Source organism: Eublepharis macularius, chromosome 8 (genome assembly GCF_028583425.1).
Source record: "Eublepharis macularius isolate TG4126 chromosome 8, MPM_Emac_v1.0, whole genome shotgun sequence".
Lineage (NCBI taxonomy): Eukaryota > Metazoa > Chordata > Lepidosauria > Squamata > Eublepharidae > Eublepharis > Eublepharis macularius.
The window spans coordinates 129,453,217-129,469,238 of NC_072797.1; the positions used below are offsets into that span (position 1 = coordinate 129,453,217).

A 16,022-nucleotide genomic window follows, 5' to 3' on the forward strand; every position below is an offset into this window, starting at 1 on the left:
GCTGGCTTCAAGGGGAGAAGTGGGGAATCCAACCCAGCTCTCTAGATTAGAGTCCCGGCACTCTTTCTTCTCGCTAACATTGAGATCTACATAATATTTCTAAGCCTAGATAACAAATTCCCTTTTGTTTACATCAATGTTAATGATTTTTCTTTTTAATGTCACTTTTTTGCTCTATTTTACCAGTAGACATAAAGGTAAGATAGGCTTGAGCTCTTCAAGATGCAGAAACTCTCAGTCCTATTCCTGAGACTGAGTATAGTTGAAATTGTTGTTTGAATCAAACGAAGACATTTATACTTAAAAATGTCATCGCTGTACAAACATTTTGCTCTCGTTTACTTAACGGGAACAATCCTTCCATGTGTGAGTCCTCAAAGGGCATAAAAGAATTCTCTCCCCTCTTTCGATGATGTGCATCCACACAAGCTTTATGGCATGACGCTATGGGAAATAGAAGGGCTGTGAGGATATCCCATATCAGCACTAACAATGCAATCCTAAGAAGAGTTATTCCAGTCTAAGTGTACTAATTTCAATGGGCTTAGACTGGGGTAACTCTTTTTAGGATTGCACTGTAAGTTATCCCCTCCAGTTTGATGTTCTTAATATGGTATGTTTAGATTTGATAAATATTCCTCATACCCCAGTTCTACTGGTTTTCTTCCATTTTTAAATAAAAGCATACTTAGTTTTGAAATTTTTGGAAATATCTCTAGCTGGTACTTAGTAGAAGGCCTTGACCTTTTCTTGGCTCAAGACTCTTCTTCGGCTGGGGGGGGGGGGGATAAGTGTTTCGAAGAAGAAAGCAGTATGGGTGCAAGAGATGGTGGTGGAGAATGCCCTCAGGTCATAACTGATTCATGGTGACCCCTGGCAGGGGTTTCATGGCAAGAGACTCACAGAGGTGGTTTGCCATTGCCTGCCTCTGCAACCCTGGTCTTCGCTGGAGGTCTCCCATCCAATTACTAACGCAAGGCCGACCCTGCTAAGCTTCTGAGATCTGACGAGATCAAGCTCACTTGGGCTATCCTGGGTGTAAGAGAGGTGGTAATAAAAGAGAGAACTCTTATCAGAGCCTACAGTCTGGAGAAAAATGCTCCCCCATTTACTTCTAGCATGTGTGTGTGTGTGATATGCATGCTCCTTCGTTTGTGTGGAGTGGAATGGCAATGACAGTGCGGGATGCAAAATCCCCGGGACAAATGGCTTCCTCTGTAGAAGGTGGCCAGTTGTCTCGTATGCTGTTGACGACCACATACCCTCCAGAAGCCAGATCCACTCACAGGGTTCCCTAAGCAACAACCGTTCCTTTGTCTAGTCGCCGTTACTCAGCAAGTGGCTCTTAGATACATGGAAGCGACCGACGTGCTAACAGGCTGCTAATTGGCTGTCTACCAAGGGCAACCCATATTTTGTGGCCCCCCTGCTTGTGGAGCAGCTAGGGATTGTTGAAGTACTGTCTCCGTTACATAAGTATTATTATTCTCATGAAAGTCTAGGGATTGGATGGCATTTTAGGGTCCTTTAATTAGTGGTGTTCTGACCACTGACACTGCATCTTTCCATCTTCATTGATCCAGAGGAGTTAGCCATGTGGTTCTTGAAAGCTTCTGCTACAATAAAGTTGGTTAGTCTTAAAGGTGCTACTGGATTCTCTACTTTTTCTATCCTGACACTCATGTGAGATGCTCTGTGGCTTCCATTTACAAAGAATTGAAACCAGTATTGTGTGTGAGAACAACAAGTAGTACTGGACATTGATCTTCTTTTCAGCAAGCCGCCCTGTCGGTTTCCTAAATAGCTCCGTTTTCACCAGTGCAGCTGGTAGAATCCAGCCCCCATCTCAAGTAGCTCTGGATGCATTTTTTCTCCTTCAACATTTGTGAAATATGATACCAAAACAAACAAACCCATGTTCTGTTGTTATCGAATTTGACTTCAGCTTCAGTGCAGTGCTAGGAGCGAATGGGATCACTTACAGTTACGCCGAGTTATTCAGTCTAAGCCCATTGATTTCAATGGGCTTAGACTGGAGTAAGTCGGTTTAGGATTTCACTGTTAGCCTGGTACTGCTAGTTTTGTTTGTGTCTGAGCACTACTGTGTTTGAGCACTACTGAAGCTCTTCTGCTTCAGTAGTGCTCAAATGAAATGGAATTGTAGCTTTGTCCAGGGCTGCCTGCAGGTTTTTGTAAGATTGCTTGCTTATTCATTTATATCCCACCTTTCTTTTCAATGGGGGTCCAAAGCGGCTTATGTTCTCTTCCATTTTATCCTCACAACAACCCTGTGAGATAGGCTAGGCTGAGACTGTGTGACTAGCCGAAGGTCACAGTAAGGTTGGCCAAGCAGGGATTTGAATCCGAGTTCTTTCAAATTCTAGTCCAAGAACCATCCTGTGAGACAAGTTACCCAATAACCTAGTTCTGTCAGATCCTAATCTCACTCTAGCTACTATCTCACACTGTTTTGTTCATGACCTGCACTTACTATCACCTAATTCCTCTCCTTTCCCTGTAACTTAACAACCCACAAGCCATACATCCACGTATTTTATAAGAAATGTATTACTGTATAGATAAATATGGCTAAATAACATGTATACTTCTTATCTTGCCAGATAGCAACATCTTTAGTTTCTGTTGTTCAAAAATGTTCTGTAGATGTTCAGTCCAGGGAGTAATATATTGGTTACGAAGTGAATTATAACGGGGGCCGCTAAAAAGGATATGGGCCATTGAGTCAACTTGATCCTTACAATAAGTGCAATCAGGGCTTTTTTTCAGCGGGAATGTGGTGGAATGGAGTTCTGGCACCTCTTGAAAATGGTCACATGGCTGGTGGCCCCCCCCGCCCCGATCTCCAGACAGAGGGGAGTTTAGATTGCCCTCCATGCTGCCGAGCGGCGCAGAGGGCAATCTAAACTCCCCTCTGTGTGGAGATCGGGGGGGGGGGTCCACTGGCCATGTGACTTTTTTCGCCGAGGGTGATTTAAACGTTAAAAAACTCTCTCCTTGTTCCAGCTGACCCAAAGTGACGTCATTGTGCGGTCTTGAGTTCCACCACCTCTTTTCCCAGAAAAAAAGCCCTGAGTACAATAATGTTTTCTAAGGGGAAGCCTGCTAAAACGGCCCTTCATCTCAGTGGAAGGTAGTACACAGTATCTAAGTAAAATGAAAGAGCGTCAATATTTTGGAACTGTTAAATAAAAGAAATATTTAGCCAGTTTGAACATTTTCTGATAGGATAAACGAGAGTAAATAGGGGAGAATTTCTGGTCAGCTTTCAATCTGAGCATAGCCCAATCTTTTTTAAATAACTGGTTTCGTACGTTTAACAAAGATTCACGTATACATCTTGCAGTATGGAATGCCCTTCCCCATGGTGAGATAATAGGCTATTGTGGGATCCAGATGCATAAAACATTTCCATCTAATTGTCTCGTTGTGATTAGCCCCACATAAGTGGTTCAAACATACCCTGCTAGTGTAGGATCTCAGATCAGAGAAGGAGCCTCCATCGTGTTAGAGATACTTGCGAAGGAACTGTAGCTGGTACCACAGGTGCTTCCTGGATTAACTGTGTTATTCCCCAGCCAATATTATTGCATATCTTGCCCATATTAGTTGAACCGCTTGGAATATATGATAGACTTTGACTTGATGGGCCTTTCCACAGTACAAACTTTTTAACAGGGCACAGATTTTGGTTTGGTTTACCAGCTAACCATTCCAGAATTTTGGCAGGTGGACCTTTTCCTGAGAGGTAGGAAATGATGAGGAAAGTTTGATTTTGTCGCTGTTTGGATGCTTGCAAAATATAGGACATCTGCATGTATTTGGTCCAGGATCTGCCCCAGCTTATTTTTCCTGCAAGCCTTTAGTACAACGCAGTGTCGGACTTGTCTTGCTTCTCAAATGCTTCAATTTTCTGTGCCAAGTAAGAGAAACAAACGGCAATTTGAAAATGTGCCGCTGATAATCGAAGCATAAGCTGATAAAAAACCGAGAGCCCTGTAGCCTATGCAGAGATCTTGGAGGAGAGAAAGGGAGGTTGTCCTCAGAAGACTCAGAAACGACTTTTCACTGGTGCTGCTAGCTGCTGAAGGCCAGCAGAAAGAGAAAGCCCGGGTTTTCTGCTGCTGGCTTCTTCTTTGCTGTTGGCATCTCCATCAAGAACTTAGTGGAAAGAGAGAAACCGCCCCTCCTTGGCTATAGATGTCATCAATATTGAATACTGAATGCTTTTCAGTCTGGAGTTGCTTTGGCAGCTGCCTCTCCCGAAACACATCACTGTCCCAAACCTCAGAGCAGCAGTAAAAACAAGCTCGATTCAAAAGACTAAATAAGAAGTGACCTCATGCGAGGAGAGACCGAAATGGAACACTGTTTCCATGCAGCAGGAATGCAGTCAAAATATGGGTAACGGAGCAAGCGCTCATGTTTTTTGTTTGTTTTTGCAGGTGGCCATGGAGGTAGCGCCGTTCTCCCACGTGTCACCAATGAATTCCTGGAATACGGGACCATGGACGAAGGTGCCAAAAGTTTGGAAACGTCATCTGCGCTTCACGGAGAGGCAATAATGTGCGCTCCAGATGGCCAGCCAAATGACCTGCTGTTGCACGAGCCTCTTGAGAATGGTAAATGTGGAGGAGATGTGGCCTCGTTTTCTCAGGGGTTATGTATATTCCCCCAAGAGGAAGAAACGTTGCGATCGGTTGATGAACTGGGGGGGCGTTTTGACAGTCTCTCAAGACTTAGAATATGAAGAGGCGCAGGGTAGAGAGAATAGTGCTTTTGGTTCAGAGATGCAGATGGAAAAGGAGAGGCATGTTGGCGGAGCAGATGAGGAGGTGGCCAGAGAGGAAGTTCTTGCAAGCCAAGAAAAACCCTCAGAAATGCCTCTTCCGTCTCAAGCGACAGCTGAGAAAAAATTGTATTGGATCACCGAAGAAGATTCCACCATGGTCTTAACTGTGGAAATACAGGCCGAGCCCTCCCAGGGCTCTGGTGGCAGCACTGAGGAGGCCCACGAAGGATTTGAAACACGTGGCTGCAGACCATCGGGAGGGCCAGAGAGCAAAGTTGATATTCTCAGTGGCGCCTGGGCAGACTTTGAGCGTGAATTCTCTGTGTATGCTCCGGACAAAACGGACAAGACCTCTGAGAGGAGACTGTCAAAAGAGATGGCTGTCAGCAAACATGTGGAATTTCAAGGGGTGGAAATCCTTTGGATACAAAAAGCTGAGGAGGAGAAGGGAACGAGACCCTTGGAAGTCGATAGCGTAGAAAGGAGAAGTTTCTCCAGTATACCAAATGACCACACTTCATCCGCAGCCTCACCCACGTTGGTTCGCTTGCCTGAGAGCTCTTGGAGTGGATCGTGGGAGAGCTTTAGGCCTTTAGCTTCGCTGACTGAGGGTGGAGAGGATGAAGTCTTCGTAGAAGAAGAGAAGCGCTGGGCTCGGTATAGGAAATCTGTGTTAGGGAAGGACAGGTAAAATACGCTTCTCTTCCGGTGTGGGAGGGAACCCATATCCAGCTTCAGCTTTTAGAAGATTTGAGGGCAGTTTGGCTTAGGCTAACTTGACTTGCCCCTGAGGCGGAAAGGCAGAGAAGATGTGGCTATTTTATTCTTAGAACTTCCTCATTTTCCTCACAAAGTGCGCAGAGCCTGGCCTAATAAAACGGTAAAAATCACAAAACAGAACATCACCCAATAGAAGACAAAATTTGCATTATAGAACACTCCTGTCCCCCCACACCCAGTATACACCCGTGACACATTTATGGTGAACCATAAAAGCAGAAAACATAAGTTTCTTCAAATACTGTGGCTCAAAAGTTTGATAGAATAAATACGTTTTGTCAAGCCCCCTGAAGGAGAATGATAGTCAAGCTCTCCTAGTTTTTGGAGCCGTAGCTGAGAAGAGTGAGATCCTCATGTTTAAAACATGCCTTCAGTGAGCAAAAAGCCTTCAATGCAGGCCCTGTCTACACATCCTGTAACCTTGGGGAGTCATGTTGAAGTTGGCTGGGAGGACAGTGGATCAGATGTTTTATGAGTTCCTCACTGGGAATGCAACTCTGAGGTGGACCTTAGCTCACGGGGGAGGAGCTTCTGGGTTTACAAGCTTTCGGCACAGCAAATAGTGCCCTTCAGGGCGGCTTTGGATTAGGAAAACAAAATGGAGGGGCAAGGTTGAAGCCTCCCTGTTCCAAGTACTGTGGTCCCAAAGCACATTTGGCCCTGTGCACCTTGGAGTTGTCTTAGGGTTGCCAAGTCCCCTCACTCTCTGGGTGGGAGGCAGGAGACCTGGCACTCACCTTTTTAGATGCCTTCGCTCGTGCTTTGTGTGCGCGCGCTCCTGGGCTGTGCGATGGTGTCTCTTCCAGGAAGTGACATCATTGTGCTAGGCCTCGTGTCGCCCCTGGAAGTACTCTCGTGCTCTGCAGCGGACCAATTTCAGCCCATTTGGGGCCAAATCAGGCCCATTTGAGGCTGAAATTGACCGGCTGCAGAGGGTGGGGAGCGCTGCTGGAAGGGCCCTGTAGAGCTCCTGTGCTTCACAGCGGGCCAATTTAGGCTCCGCATGGGCTCGATTCAGTCCATTTGGGGCCCAAATCGGCCCACTGTGGAGTGTGGGAGTGCATGCTCTGGGAGGTGAGTTCCCTTGCCTTTTCCCCTACCAGCCAAGTAAGTGGGGGAGGGGGGTGGGGGTGGAGGTTGGACTGGCAACTCTAAGTTGCCTTGACCTGGGTGGTCCAGGTAGCAGAATCTCATCATATGTCAGAAGCTAAGCCAGGTCAGCCCTCATTAGTACTTGGATGGGAGACCACCAAGGAAGTCCAGGTCGCTACACAGAGGCAGGCAATGGCAAACTGCCTGTATTCATCTCTTGCCTTGAAAACCCAATGGGGCAGCCAAAACTCATCTGCAGCTTGATGGCGCTTTACACAAAGACCTTGGGAGTTGTGTTCCCAGTGGGGTACTAAAAAAACAGTGTCTGATTGAAAAGCCTCATAGCTGTCCTGGAGGTGTAACTTGTGCTTTGGGCTCATGTGGAGAGGGCATTCTCTCAGACCCCAATGAAGCAACATCCATAGCTACTGAGGAGTACCATTGGAAAGTCCTGCAGTGAGCAAAATCTGAGGACCAAACTATACTAGACGCCAGACACATGTTCTTCACATGTTGGGTCCCGCAAAGTTTCCCTAGTCTTACAACGAACAGCTGCTCGATGTGATTCTCCGCCGGGGAAAGAGTGATGGAAGGGATTCTGTTTCTCTCTTTCAAAAAGCCTTGGCTCAGGTTTTCCTCCGGGAGCTCGGGGGGGGGGATGTAACTGGAGGCAGAAAATCCACGGTGGCTTTTTGCAAGAGAGAGAGAGAGAATTCCCCCCCCCCCCACACACACTCTTCTCCCCAGCAAAAAATTGCACCACAGATTCTCTCTTGCAAAAAGCCACCCTGGATTTCCTACCTCCTGTTACGTCCAGTCCCCCGAGCTCCCAGAGGAAAGGCTGAGCCAAGGCTTTTTGAAAGAGAGAGAGAATCCCTCTCATCGTTCTTCCCCTGGTGGAGAATCACATCAAACATGCTGTTTGTAAGACTACACTACCCAGGGAACCTTGCAGCGCTTGACCTGCGGCCCAGGCATCTCGTATAGTTTCCCTCTGAGATGGTGGGTGCTGGGTTTTGATAGGTGGGCTCCTTAATCAGGGGCAGCTCTGCTGAACCCTCCCGCTGAGGACTGTCATAAAGGTGAAGATACTTTCATCTGTCCCGTTGCACATATAATTGCGCGGTGAATATTCAAGTCAGGTTTTGCACAAAGAACTGTTACCTCCTTATACATTCTATTATCCAAAGCCCTGGAATTTAAAGATGGTGTTTATTTTTTTTTGTTTTAAAACAGAGATCGTAGTAGAAGGATTTATGCCCTAAAAAAGGAAAAAGTTGCCAGCTTTTACAGAGCTTCTTTGAAACATTGCTTTTCTTGCATTTCTCTGCGTATCTCTGTCATAGCGAAGGCAAAGCTCCTCCTCCACCACTACCCCCCCAAAAAAAAAATCTGTTGCAAGGCCAGTCAAAGGCTACTTTTTGATATGCTAAACACATCCAGGCATTGCTTCTTTGATTTATTCAGATTATTCCAAAGCTGGGCAGAACGTTCAGCGGGGCTTCCTGACTGCAGGCAAAAACGCAAAGGAAAACTTCCTCTGTTATGTAGCCAGTAGATGGGGTGGGGAGCTTGGGTTTAAATAGAGACGGGGGTTGGCAGGGTGGGAGGGAAGAGGAAGAACCAATTCAGGGGCAGTTAGAGAACAAGCCTAGGAGAGTTTCCTCAGAATCCTATTCAGGTCTGTTATCTGGGGCTCACTCCTCCTACCAAAGGATTGCACTGTGAGAATATTAGAATGGCCTGGTATTTCATGGTTAGACCATTCCTTTGCAGATTTGTAACAATGGAGTAGACACACATGAGTCAGATAAAACACTTGGGGAGAAATTTGTTGGAGACAAGGAGTTTGTATGCCATGGGAGATGCGTTTCAAACCAAGAAGAGAGAGTATCGTGGTAAACAGTAACTAGGCAAAAAAGAACTTGCAAACACTTACTAAAGGTCCCTTTTAGATGATAACAATAAGGACAAGTCGTATAACAATTGGTGGATATTTTACTAACAACAATGTACAACTTAGACCCTTCTGTTGTAGCCAGGGGTCATTTCGTAGAAAAAGAGCTGCAGGAACTCATTAGCATAACTCATTAGCATATGCCACACCCCTTGCCATCACCGGAAGTGTGTCATTAGCATAACTGGATTGCATATGCCACACCCCCTGATATCGCCTATTCTGGCTGTTTTGGACCCAATGCTGGCCATTCAGGGGTGAAATTGGGCCCAAAATGGCAAAAAGGGGCTGAAAATTGCTGAAAAGGAGCTGAAAATGGTCAAGATTGGGCCGCTGATGAGCGGGAGACTGATTCACCACCCATCAGAGGCCCGATCCAGGCCATTTCAGCCCCAATCCAGGCTGAAACGGGCCCAAAATGGCCGAGAGTCAGGCGGGCAGGGCCACCTGACATGTGACCTCTTTGGGGAACTGCTGGAACTGCGGTCCTGCACGTTCCCCCCCGAAATGAGCCCTGGTTGTGGCTCATACAAGCGTAACTGTACTTCCAAAGTAACTCTACAGGTCAATTCTTAAAGTGCTTCATATTGAACAAACCATTTCATATGGGATACATATCAATGAACCGACAAAGTGCTAGTGCTAAAGTGCTGATCCCAAAGGGGAGAACATATTTCACAAACAATTCATAAAGTGCACGTGCCTAAACAGCATCCTTCAAACGCAGGTATCCTCATATTCCAAGTTTTCACCTAAAAAAGAGTAATTTCTGGCCCTTTCAGATCCAGAGATACGAGGAAAAAATGTGCAGTCAGGATTCTGTCCGAATGTCAAGCGAGAAATGAGCCTACTCCCGGCTTCCATTTTTCTAGCTGTTGAGGGAAATCACAAGTATGCTTACTTGTATCCAGGGCTTTTTTTCTGGGAAAAGAGGTGGTGGAACTCAATGAGTTGCCCTCAGAGAAAATGGTCACGTGGCTGGTGGCCCCGCCCCCTGATCTCCAGACAGAGGGGAGTTTAGATTGCCCTCTGCGCAGCTCCAGCAGTGCGGAGGGCAGTCTCAACTCCCCTCTGTCTGGAGATCAGGGGGCGGGGCCACTGGGCATGTGACCATTTTTAAGAGGTTCAAGAACTCCATTCCACCGCATTCCCGCTGAAAAAAAGCCCTGCTTGTATCTCTCCTTGATTGATGTGGCCATGGCTGGATTGATGTGGCCAAGCCTGAGCAAGTATTGAGTCAGGTATGAAAACCGGGATGCCTGAGCACAAAGGGGGGCACACTAGCATTTTGAATCCCACCTCACTCTATCACGGAAGCTTGTTGGATGATCTTGGCCCAGTCACTCCCTTTTTTGCTCTTTCAACCTAACCAGCTGCTAACAAAGTGCTTGTTTCTTGAGAGGAAATATATATATGAATAGCCAGTTTGGTGTAGTGGTCAAGAGCGGCAGGACTCTAATCTGGAGAGCCGGGTTTGATTCCCCACTCCTCCCCTTGAAGCCAGCTGGGTGACCTTGGGCGAGTCACAGTTCTCTGGAGCTCTCTCAGCCCTGCCCACCTCACAGGGTGATTGTTGTGGGGATAATAATAACATACTTTGGAAACCACTCTGAGTGAGTGTTAAGTTGTCCTGAAGGGTGATATATAAATCGAATGCTATTATTATTACATAGGTGGGCCACCTTGTATAGGTATTTATTTGCATAATATTCTGTTCATGTTCAGAGTTCTAGGCTGTGCTGGGTGGGGTAAGCCAGCCCTGAAAAACAGAAGATACGTTGTTTTCTGTTGCACTATTTCGTTCTCAGCTCAGGTTGCCAGCTCCAGGTTGGGAAACTCCTGGAGTTCTGTGGGGTGGAGCCTGGAGAGGGTGGGCTTTGGGGAGGGTTCACAGCAGGGTGTAATGCCATAGAGTCCACCCTCCGAAGCAGCTGTTTTCTCCAAAGGAACTGATCTCTATGGCCTGGAGATCAATTGTAATTCCAGCTCTCTAGCTGCAACTTGGGGGCTGGCAACCCTATTCTCAGCAGACCTCATCCCAGAAAACCAAATACTGTAGTTATTTCTGCCCCACAGCCTTTTGCACCTCCATTGCTCCTTCCCTACCATTCCATGGCCACTGCCACAGACTGCATAGCTTGTGGCCTGCTAAGCTAAGATGCAGGCAGGGCAACCATGCTGGGACCCACTAACAGTGCAATCCTAAGGAGAGCTACTCCAGTCTAAGCTCACTGAAATCAATGGGCTTAGACTGGAGTAACTCTTCTTAGGATTGCACTGTAAGGCTTCTAGATTTCACTACTTGCTTGGGAGAATGCAAAAACAGGGTCATCTGTCATCTGAGAAGCCTAGAGTTGCCAACTCTGGGTTGAGAAATTCCTGGAGATTTGGGGGTGGACCCTAGAAAGGGTAGAGTTTATGGAGGGGGAGGGGCCTCAGCATGGTATCATGCCATAGAGTCCACCCTCCAAAACAGCCGTTTTCTCCAGGGGAACTGATCTTTGGGGGGGATGAGGGGTTACCCTGGCCCCAGCGCCGCCAAAGAAGGGGCGGCAAGCTGGCCGCCCTGGAACACGGTGTGCCGCAGAGCTGGCAGTGGCCACACAGGCAGCTGAATGGAGGGCTGGAAGACCGCTGCGTCATTCGCCTGCCGCACTGACTGGGCGGCTGGCAGCAGCATAGGGTGCCCCCTGGAAGCATGCCGCCTGCGCTACCTACCGCTGGAGGGAAGGGAGTGCTCAGCAAGCCAGCTGCCTTATCACCAGGGAAGGGGAACAGTACGGGCGGCCTTCCAGCCCTCCACTCACTCACCTGCGCTGCCGCCGCCAACTCCGTGCTGCACCGTGTTCCAGGGCGGCTGGCTTGCCATGCGCTCCCTTCCCTCCAGCAGCAGCGGGGCAGCATGCTTTTCCTGGGGGGGGGGGCGTGATGACATCACTCTGGGAAACTCACAGCACAATCCTAATGGGCTTCGACTGGAATAACTCTTCTTAGGATTGCCCTGTACGTTGTTGGGAGGGGTTTAATCAGGACTGTCTTCCCAGGGTGCCTCAAGCGCTGCTTGAAATAGCATTGGAGCTTTTGGGGCAGGAGATAATAGACTTCTTGCCTCCACAGCAGCTGCCAGCACCAGCTTCTGATAAGTGAGAAGAGGAGAAAGAAAGCAAGGGCCAGCGAAAGGACTCTTCCGAGTCACTCGACACTTGATATTGGACTGGGGAAAGAACCATTCTCTTTGCCTGTTTCCCAGGCCCCATTTCAGCTTAAGTCTCAGCTCTACTCAGGGCAGTGGCAAGGGAAGGAAACACTGGCTGATTCCGCACACGTTGGATAATGCGCTTTCAATGCACTTTATCAGTCGTTTGAGGTGGATTTCTTGTTCTGCACACAAAAAACTCCATTCCAAATAGTCTATAAAGAGGGTTGGAAGTGCATAACCAACGTGTGCGGAATCAGCCACTGTCTGTTTTGTTGACCAATGAATGTTTGTTCATGCTTTTCATCAAACAGACTGTTGTTCATGTATGCAGATATTACTGGAACGGCATGGGATGGGGACCAGAGGGGAACTGTTGCCATGCCACTCCAGTGACACAACAAGTATATCTACTCCCTCAAAATCAACAGCAGCCCGTACACAGGCTTTCTCGGTGGTGGCCCCTACCCTGTGGAATGGCCTGCCTGAGGAGATCAGGAGAGCTCCCTCTCGCCAGGCTTTCTGCAGGTGATGCAAAACTGAATCATTCAAAGGGGCTTTTGTATTGTAGGGAGGGGCTCTCAGAGGCTTCAGTAATGAAGGACGATAGACTTCACCACTGTGTTCCCTTAAGTACTACCTGTTGTCTTCAATAAGTGCTCCTATGAGCTGCCTGTCCTACCTGTGGCCTAATGTCAGTGCTAGAATTGCTTATGTTCTGTTTCAGCATTTCTTTGACTCCATATTGGATCCTTGCTAATGCGCTGTCTTTGTAAACTTGTGTTTAACTACCCTATGGCATTGCTTATGGAAATGTCCTTGAAATCGACTGTACTGCTCTCACACTGTGTAATCTGCCTTGAGTCTCAGTGAGAAAGGCGGACTATAAATGATAATAAATAAACAAACAAATAAATAATGCAACTTTGATGGGAGGGGCAGGTAGAAGGAAACTCTTTATGTTTCCTCTTTGTGCATTTGCCCGTTTCATCTATAATAGGATTTCTTGTGTATTCCCTTCCCCACCTAGGTAAAGGTAAAGGTAGTCCCCTGTGCAAGCACCGAGTCATTACTGACCCATGGGGGGGATGTCACATCACGATGTTTTCTTGGCAGAAAACAGGGCAGTTTGCCATTGCCTTCCCCAGTCATCTACACTTTACCCCCAGGAAACTGGGTACTCATTTTACCAGCCTCGGAAGGATGGAAGGCTGAGTCAACCTTGAGCCGGCTACCTGAACCCAGCTTCCGCCAGGATCGAACTCAAGTCATGAGCAGAGCTTGGGCTGCAGTACTGCTGCTTACCACTCTGCGCCACGGGGCTCTTACCCCTTCCCCACCTACATGAGCAATATCCCTGTGATTGAGGTATGGTAGAATTTCATAAAAACGAGAAGCCCTGCTGGATCAGACTCCCGGTCCACCAGGTCTCGCATCCTGTCTCAGGCAGTTGGCAACTAGTTACTCTGGAGGCCAACAACAGAGCAGAAAGGCCAGGCCTTCCCCTGCTGGCACTGGGATTCAGAGACTGCCTAGGGTGGGCCCGCTCCTCCTGTTACTGCCTCTGCTCACGATTCTCCCCCCCCCCTTTTTGGAGTGCTTTAAAAACCTGCAAAACCTCTTGATGCTATGTGAAAAGAAAAGTGTGTGTGAAAAGTAGCCTTTATCACACCACCTTCAACTCGCTGAAAAGCTATTGTCTTTCACTCCCTAATCTCTCCCTTTGTTTTGTAAATTGGCTGTGATGTGGGGAGAGTGGAAGGGTGGACCCAGAAGCTTCTGAAGGCTAATCGAGGACAGAGAGGCACAGAGTGTGTCTTTTCACTGAACACAATGAGCTGATGTTGTTTCTTCATACACATCACAATGTCCAGACCCACTGTTGTTTCTATTCTGTTGGGGGGTGGTGTGCAGAGAAGAGGACGAAGGTGTCTGTTCTGCACTGCAGCAAACACAATTGCGACCCAGGCGTGTAAAACTCTTGCCCACATGCAAGTCTTAAAACAGAAACTGAAGCGGCTTTCTTTGGTTTTAATTCCTAGGGTAACGGAGGAGGAAGAAGCGGGCAGTGGAAGAATGGAAGATGTCCTTGGGCAACAGAACTCCGAAGTCTCAACAGATGTGTACAGCTCGCAGTTTGAAAGCATTCTAGACAATGCCTCTCTATATTATAGCGCTGAGTCGCTGGAGACTTTATATTCCGAGCCCGATAGCTACTTCAGCTTCGAAATGCCTCTTACTCCATTGATCCAACAACGCATTAAGGAGGACGCTCAGTTTGTAGAAAGGACTCCAGAAGGGGAGGCTGGGAAGGGCCATTGTGGCGGGATTTCCAATGGATTAGGAGATATGAAGGAGTCGGACATCGCGGAGGCCTTTCACTTAGAAAGGTAAGGTGTTTTCCTCCCCATGGCTTCATATCTTTTGTGCTGATGGAGCTTTTAAAAGTCCTCAATTCACCAGTGTGCTTGGCTTTCCAGTAACACCGTTGAGTTGGGGGAAATTGCAAAACGTACGCAAGTAAATTTTCCGAAGTAGCAGCAACGATTATGGGTTGGTGGGAGGAGAGGGTGTATGGTTTCTGGGAACTGCGTATGACACTGTGCTGTTATCTCATACACAGCGTCGTCTCCTTCCATTAGAGCCGGGGTGGCCCGTGGCCACGCAGACAACGAAGAAGAGAAGGGGGTGGGTGGGGAGCCCCCACAGACTCAACCTAAACAAGCAGGGGGAAAACACAAGGGTCAAGTTACAAAGTCACATATTAAAATATATTCCAAATAGGTATTTATTATCAATGTACACAACGTTCAAGTTCAAAACATGTTTAAAACATAGGGCCTGAATAGCAGGCTACGTACATAGGTTAAAAATAGGTGAACCCCTCTCTGTACACAGGCGATGATACAGTCCAGTGACCGACGCCAAAACAGACCGTATGCATTTCGGCCCCAAGGCCATCCTCACTGGTCGGTTGTGCAGTATTTATGGTAACCAGGCACACCCACACATCCAGAAACCAATATAAAAATGCTCCCGATGCTCTTATCTAAAAATGCAAAAGGAGAAGAAGGGAGGAAAAAAAATGTTTTTAATGTTGGCAACCACTATACTCTAGAAATATTTTTCAGAAAAACACGAAACCAATTTTATCTTTCGTATTGTGTGGTATTGTTGCGGCAGGCCATGCGCTGTGATCCCATACACAGTGTTCTCTCCTTGCATTAGCGCAGGGGTATCAAACTTACGGCCCAGGGTCATGCAGTCCGTGAGGCAACCCACCTCAAGTAGGTCTCAAGCCAGGTTGGGCAGAGACAGGCAGCCGCCTTCAAAAATTCGACAGTTTCAGCAATTTAAAGATACAGAAGTAGTCATTAAAGGTTCCCTTCTCTTTAAAGTTATTTTAAAAGTCAGCAGCAGCTGGGAAATGGCGAGGTGAGGCACACTTGCTGGGAATGAAAGAGAGCTGTCTTGCTCTCGTATCTTGAACAAGCACGGCGTGCAAGCCCTGTAACAGAGATTGGGCCTAGCAGTGACAGATGGAAGTTTTGCAACCTCTCTTTGGATATCCCCAAGCACTTGATTTTTCCCCACAGGGTTGAATAGCAGCTAAATCTGTCTTGGGGTCTGGGGACCTCACTGTATTTCCAGATATTTTTTACCTCTCTCCTTCAACCTTCCTTTAATAGGAGCTGCTGAAAATTCAAGCTGCAACTTATCTCCATAGCTGGGCCCTAAGTTCCGTTTATAAGCAGGAATCCTAGAAAGCTACTTGTGTACATTTAGATTGGTATAGTGTATGTCATTAATTACTTGGGGATAAAACAGGATTTTTTAACACGCAATGCTAGTGTTTTTTTTGCTTGTTACGTAAGCTTTCCACCTCATTTCTATGAATCTCTTCTAGTAATAGCTAGATTTAAATATAATGAATGGGATACCAGTATCCCTGACACACTAGTTTTTTCAGGGAGAACAGTCTCTTGGGAAACATTCAAACTTACGATTCTCTACTATAGCTTAAAAGGCATGGTCCCAGGAACTCTCTGCCACATGATCTATGCAAACTTGTGCAGAGGTCTCAGGGAACTGATGAGTTGTGCGTATTCACTTGCTACTTGTCTGCTACTATCTGAGAAACTGAGCTACTATCTTGGGAAACAGTTAGGTTCCTGCAGGAGAAATTG

The 16,022-nt window shown here is 47.2% G+C and overlaps 1 protein-coding gene across 1 annotated transcript in view; it reads left to right on the forward strand.

Moving 5' to 3' along the window:
• Window positions 1-4,676: 4,676 nt before the first annotated feature.
• The window catches only part of PSD3 (pleckstrin and Sec7 domain containing 3), a 180,881-nt gene continuing 169,535 nt past the window's right edge, over window positions 4,677-16,022 (forward strand). Inside the window, exons 1-2 of the mRNA XM_054986834.1 lie at window positions 4,677-5,497; window positions 13,878-14,225. Of these exons, the coding sequence (XP_054842809.1) occupies window positions 4,722-5,497; window positions 13,878-14,225 (1,124 nt within the window). The 5' untranslated portion in view covers window positions 4,677-4,721. The remainder of the gene's footprint in view (window positions 5,498-13,877; window positions 14,226-16,022) is intronic.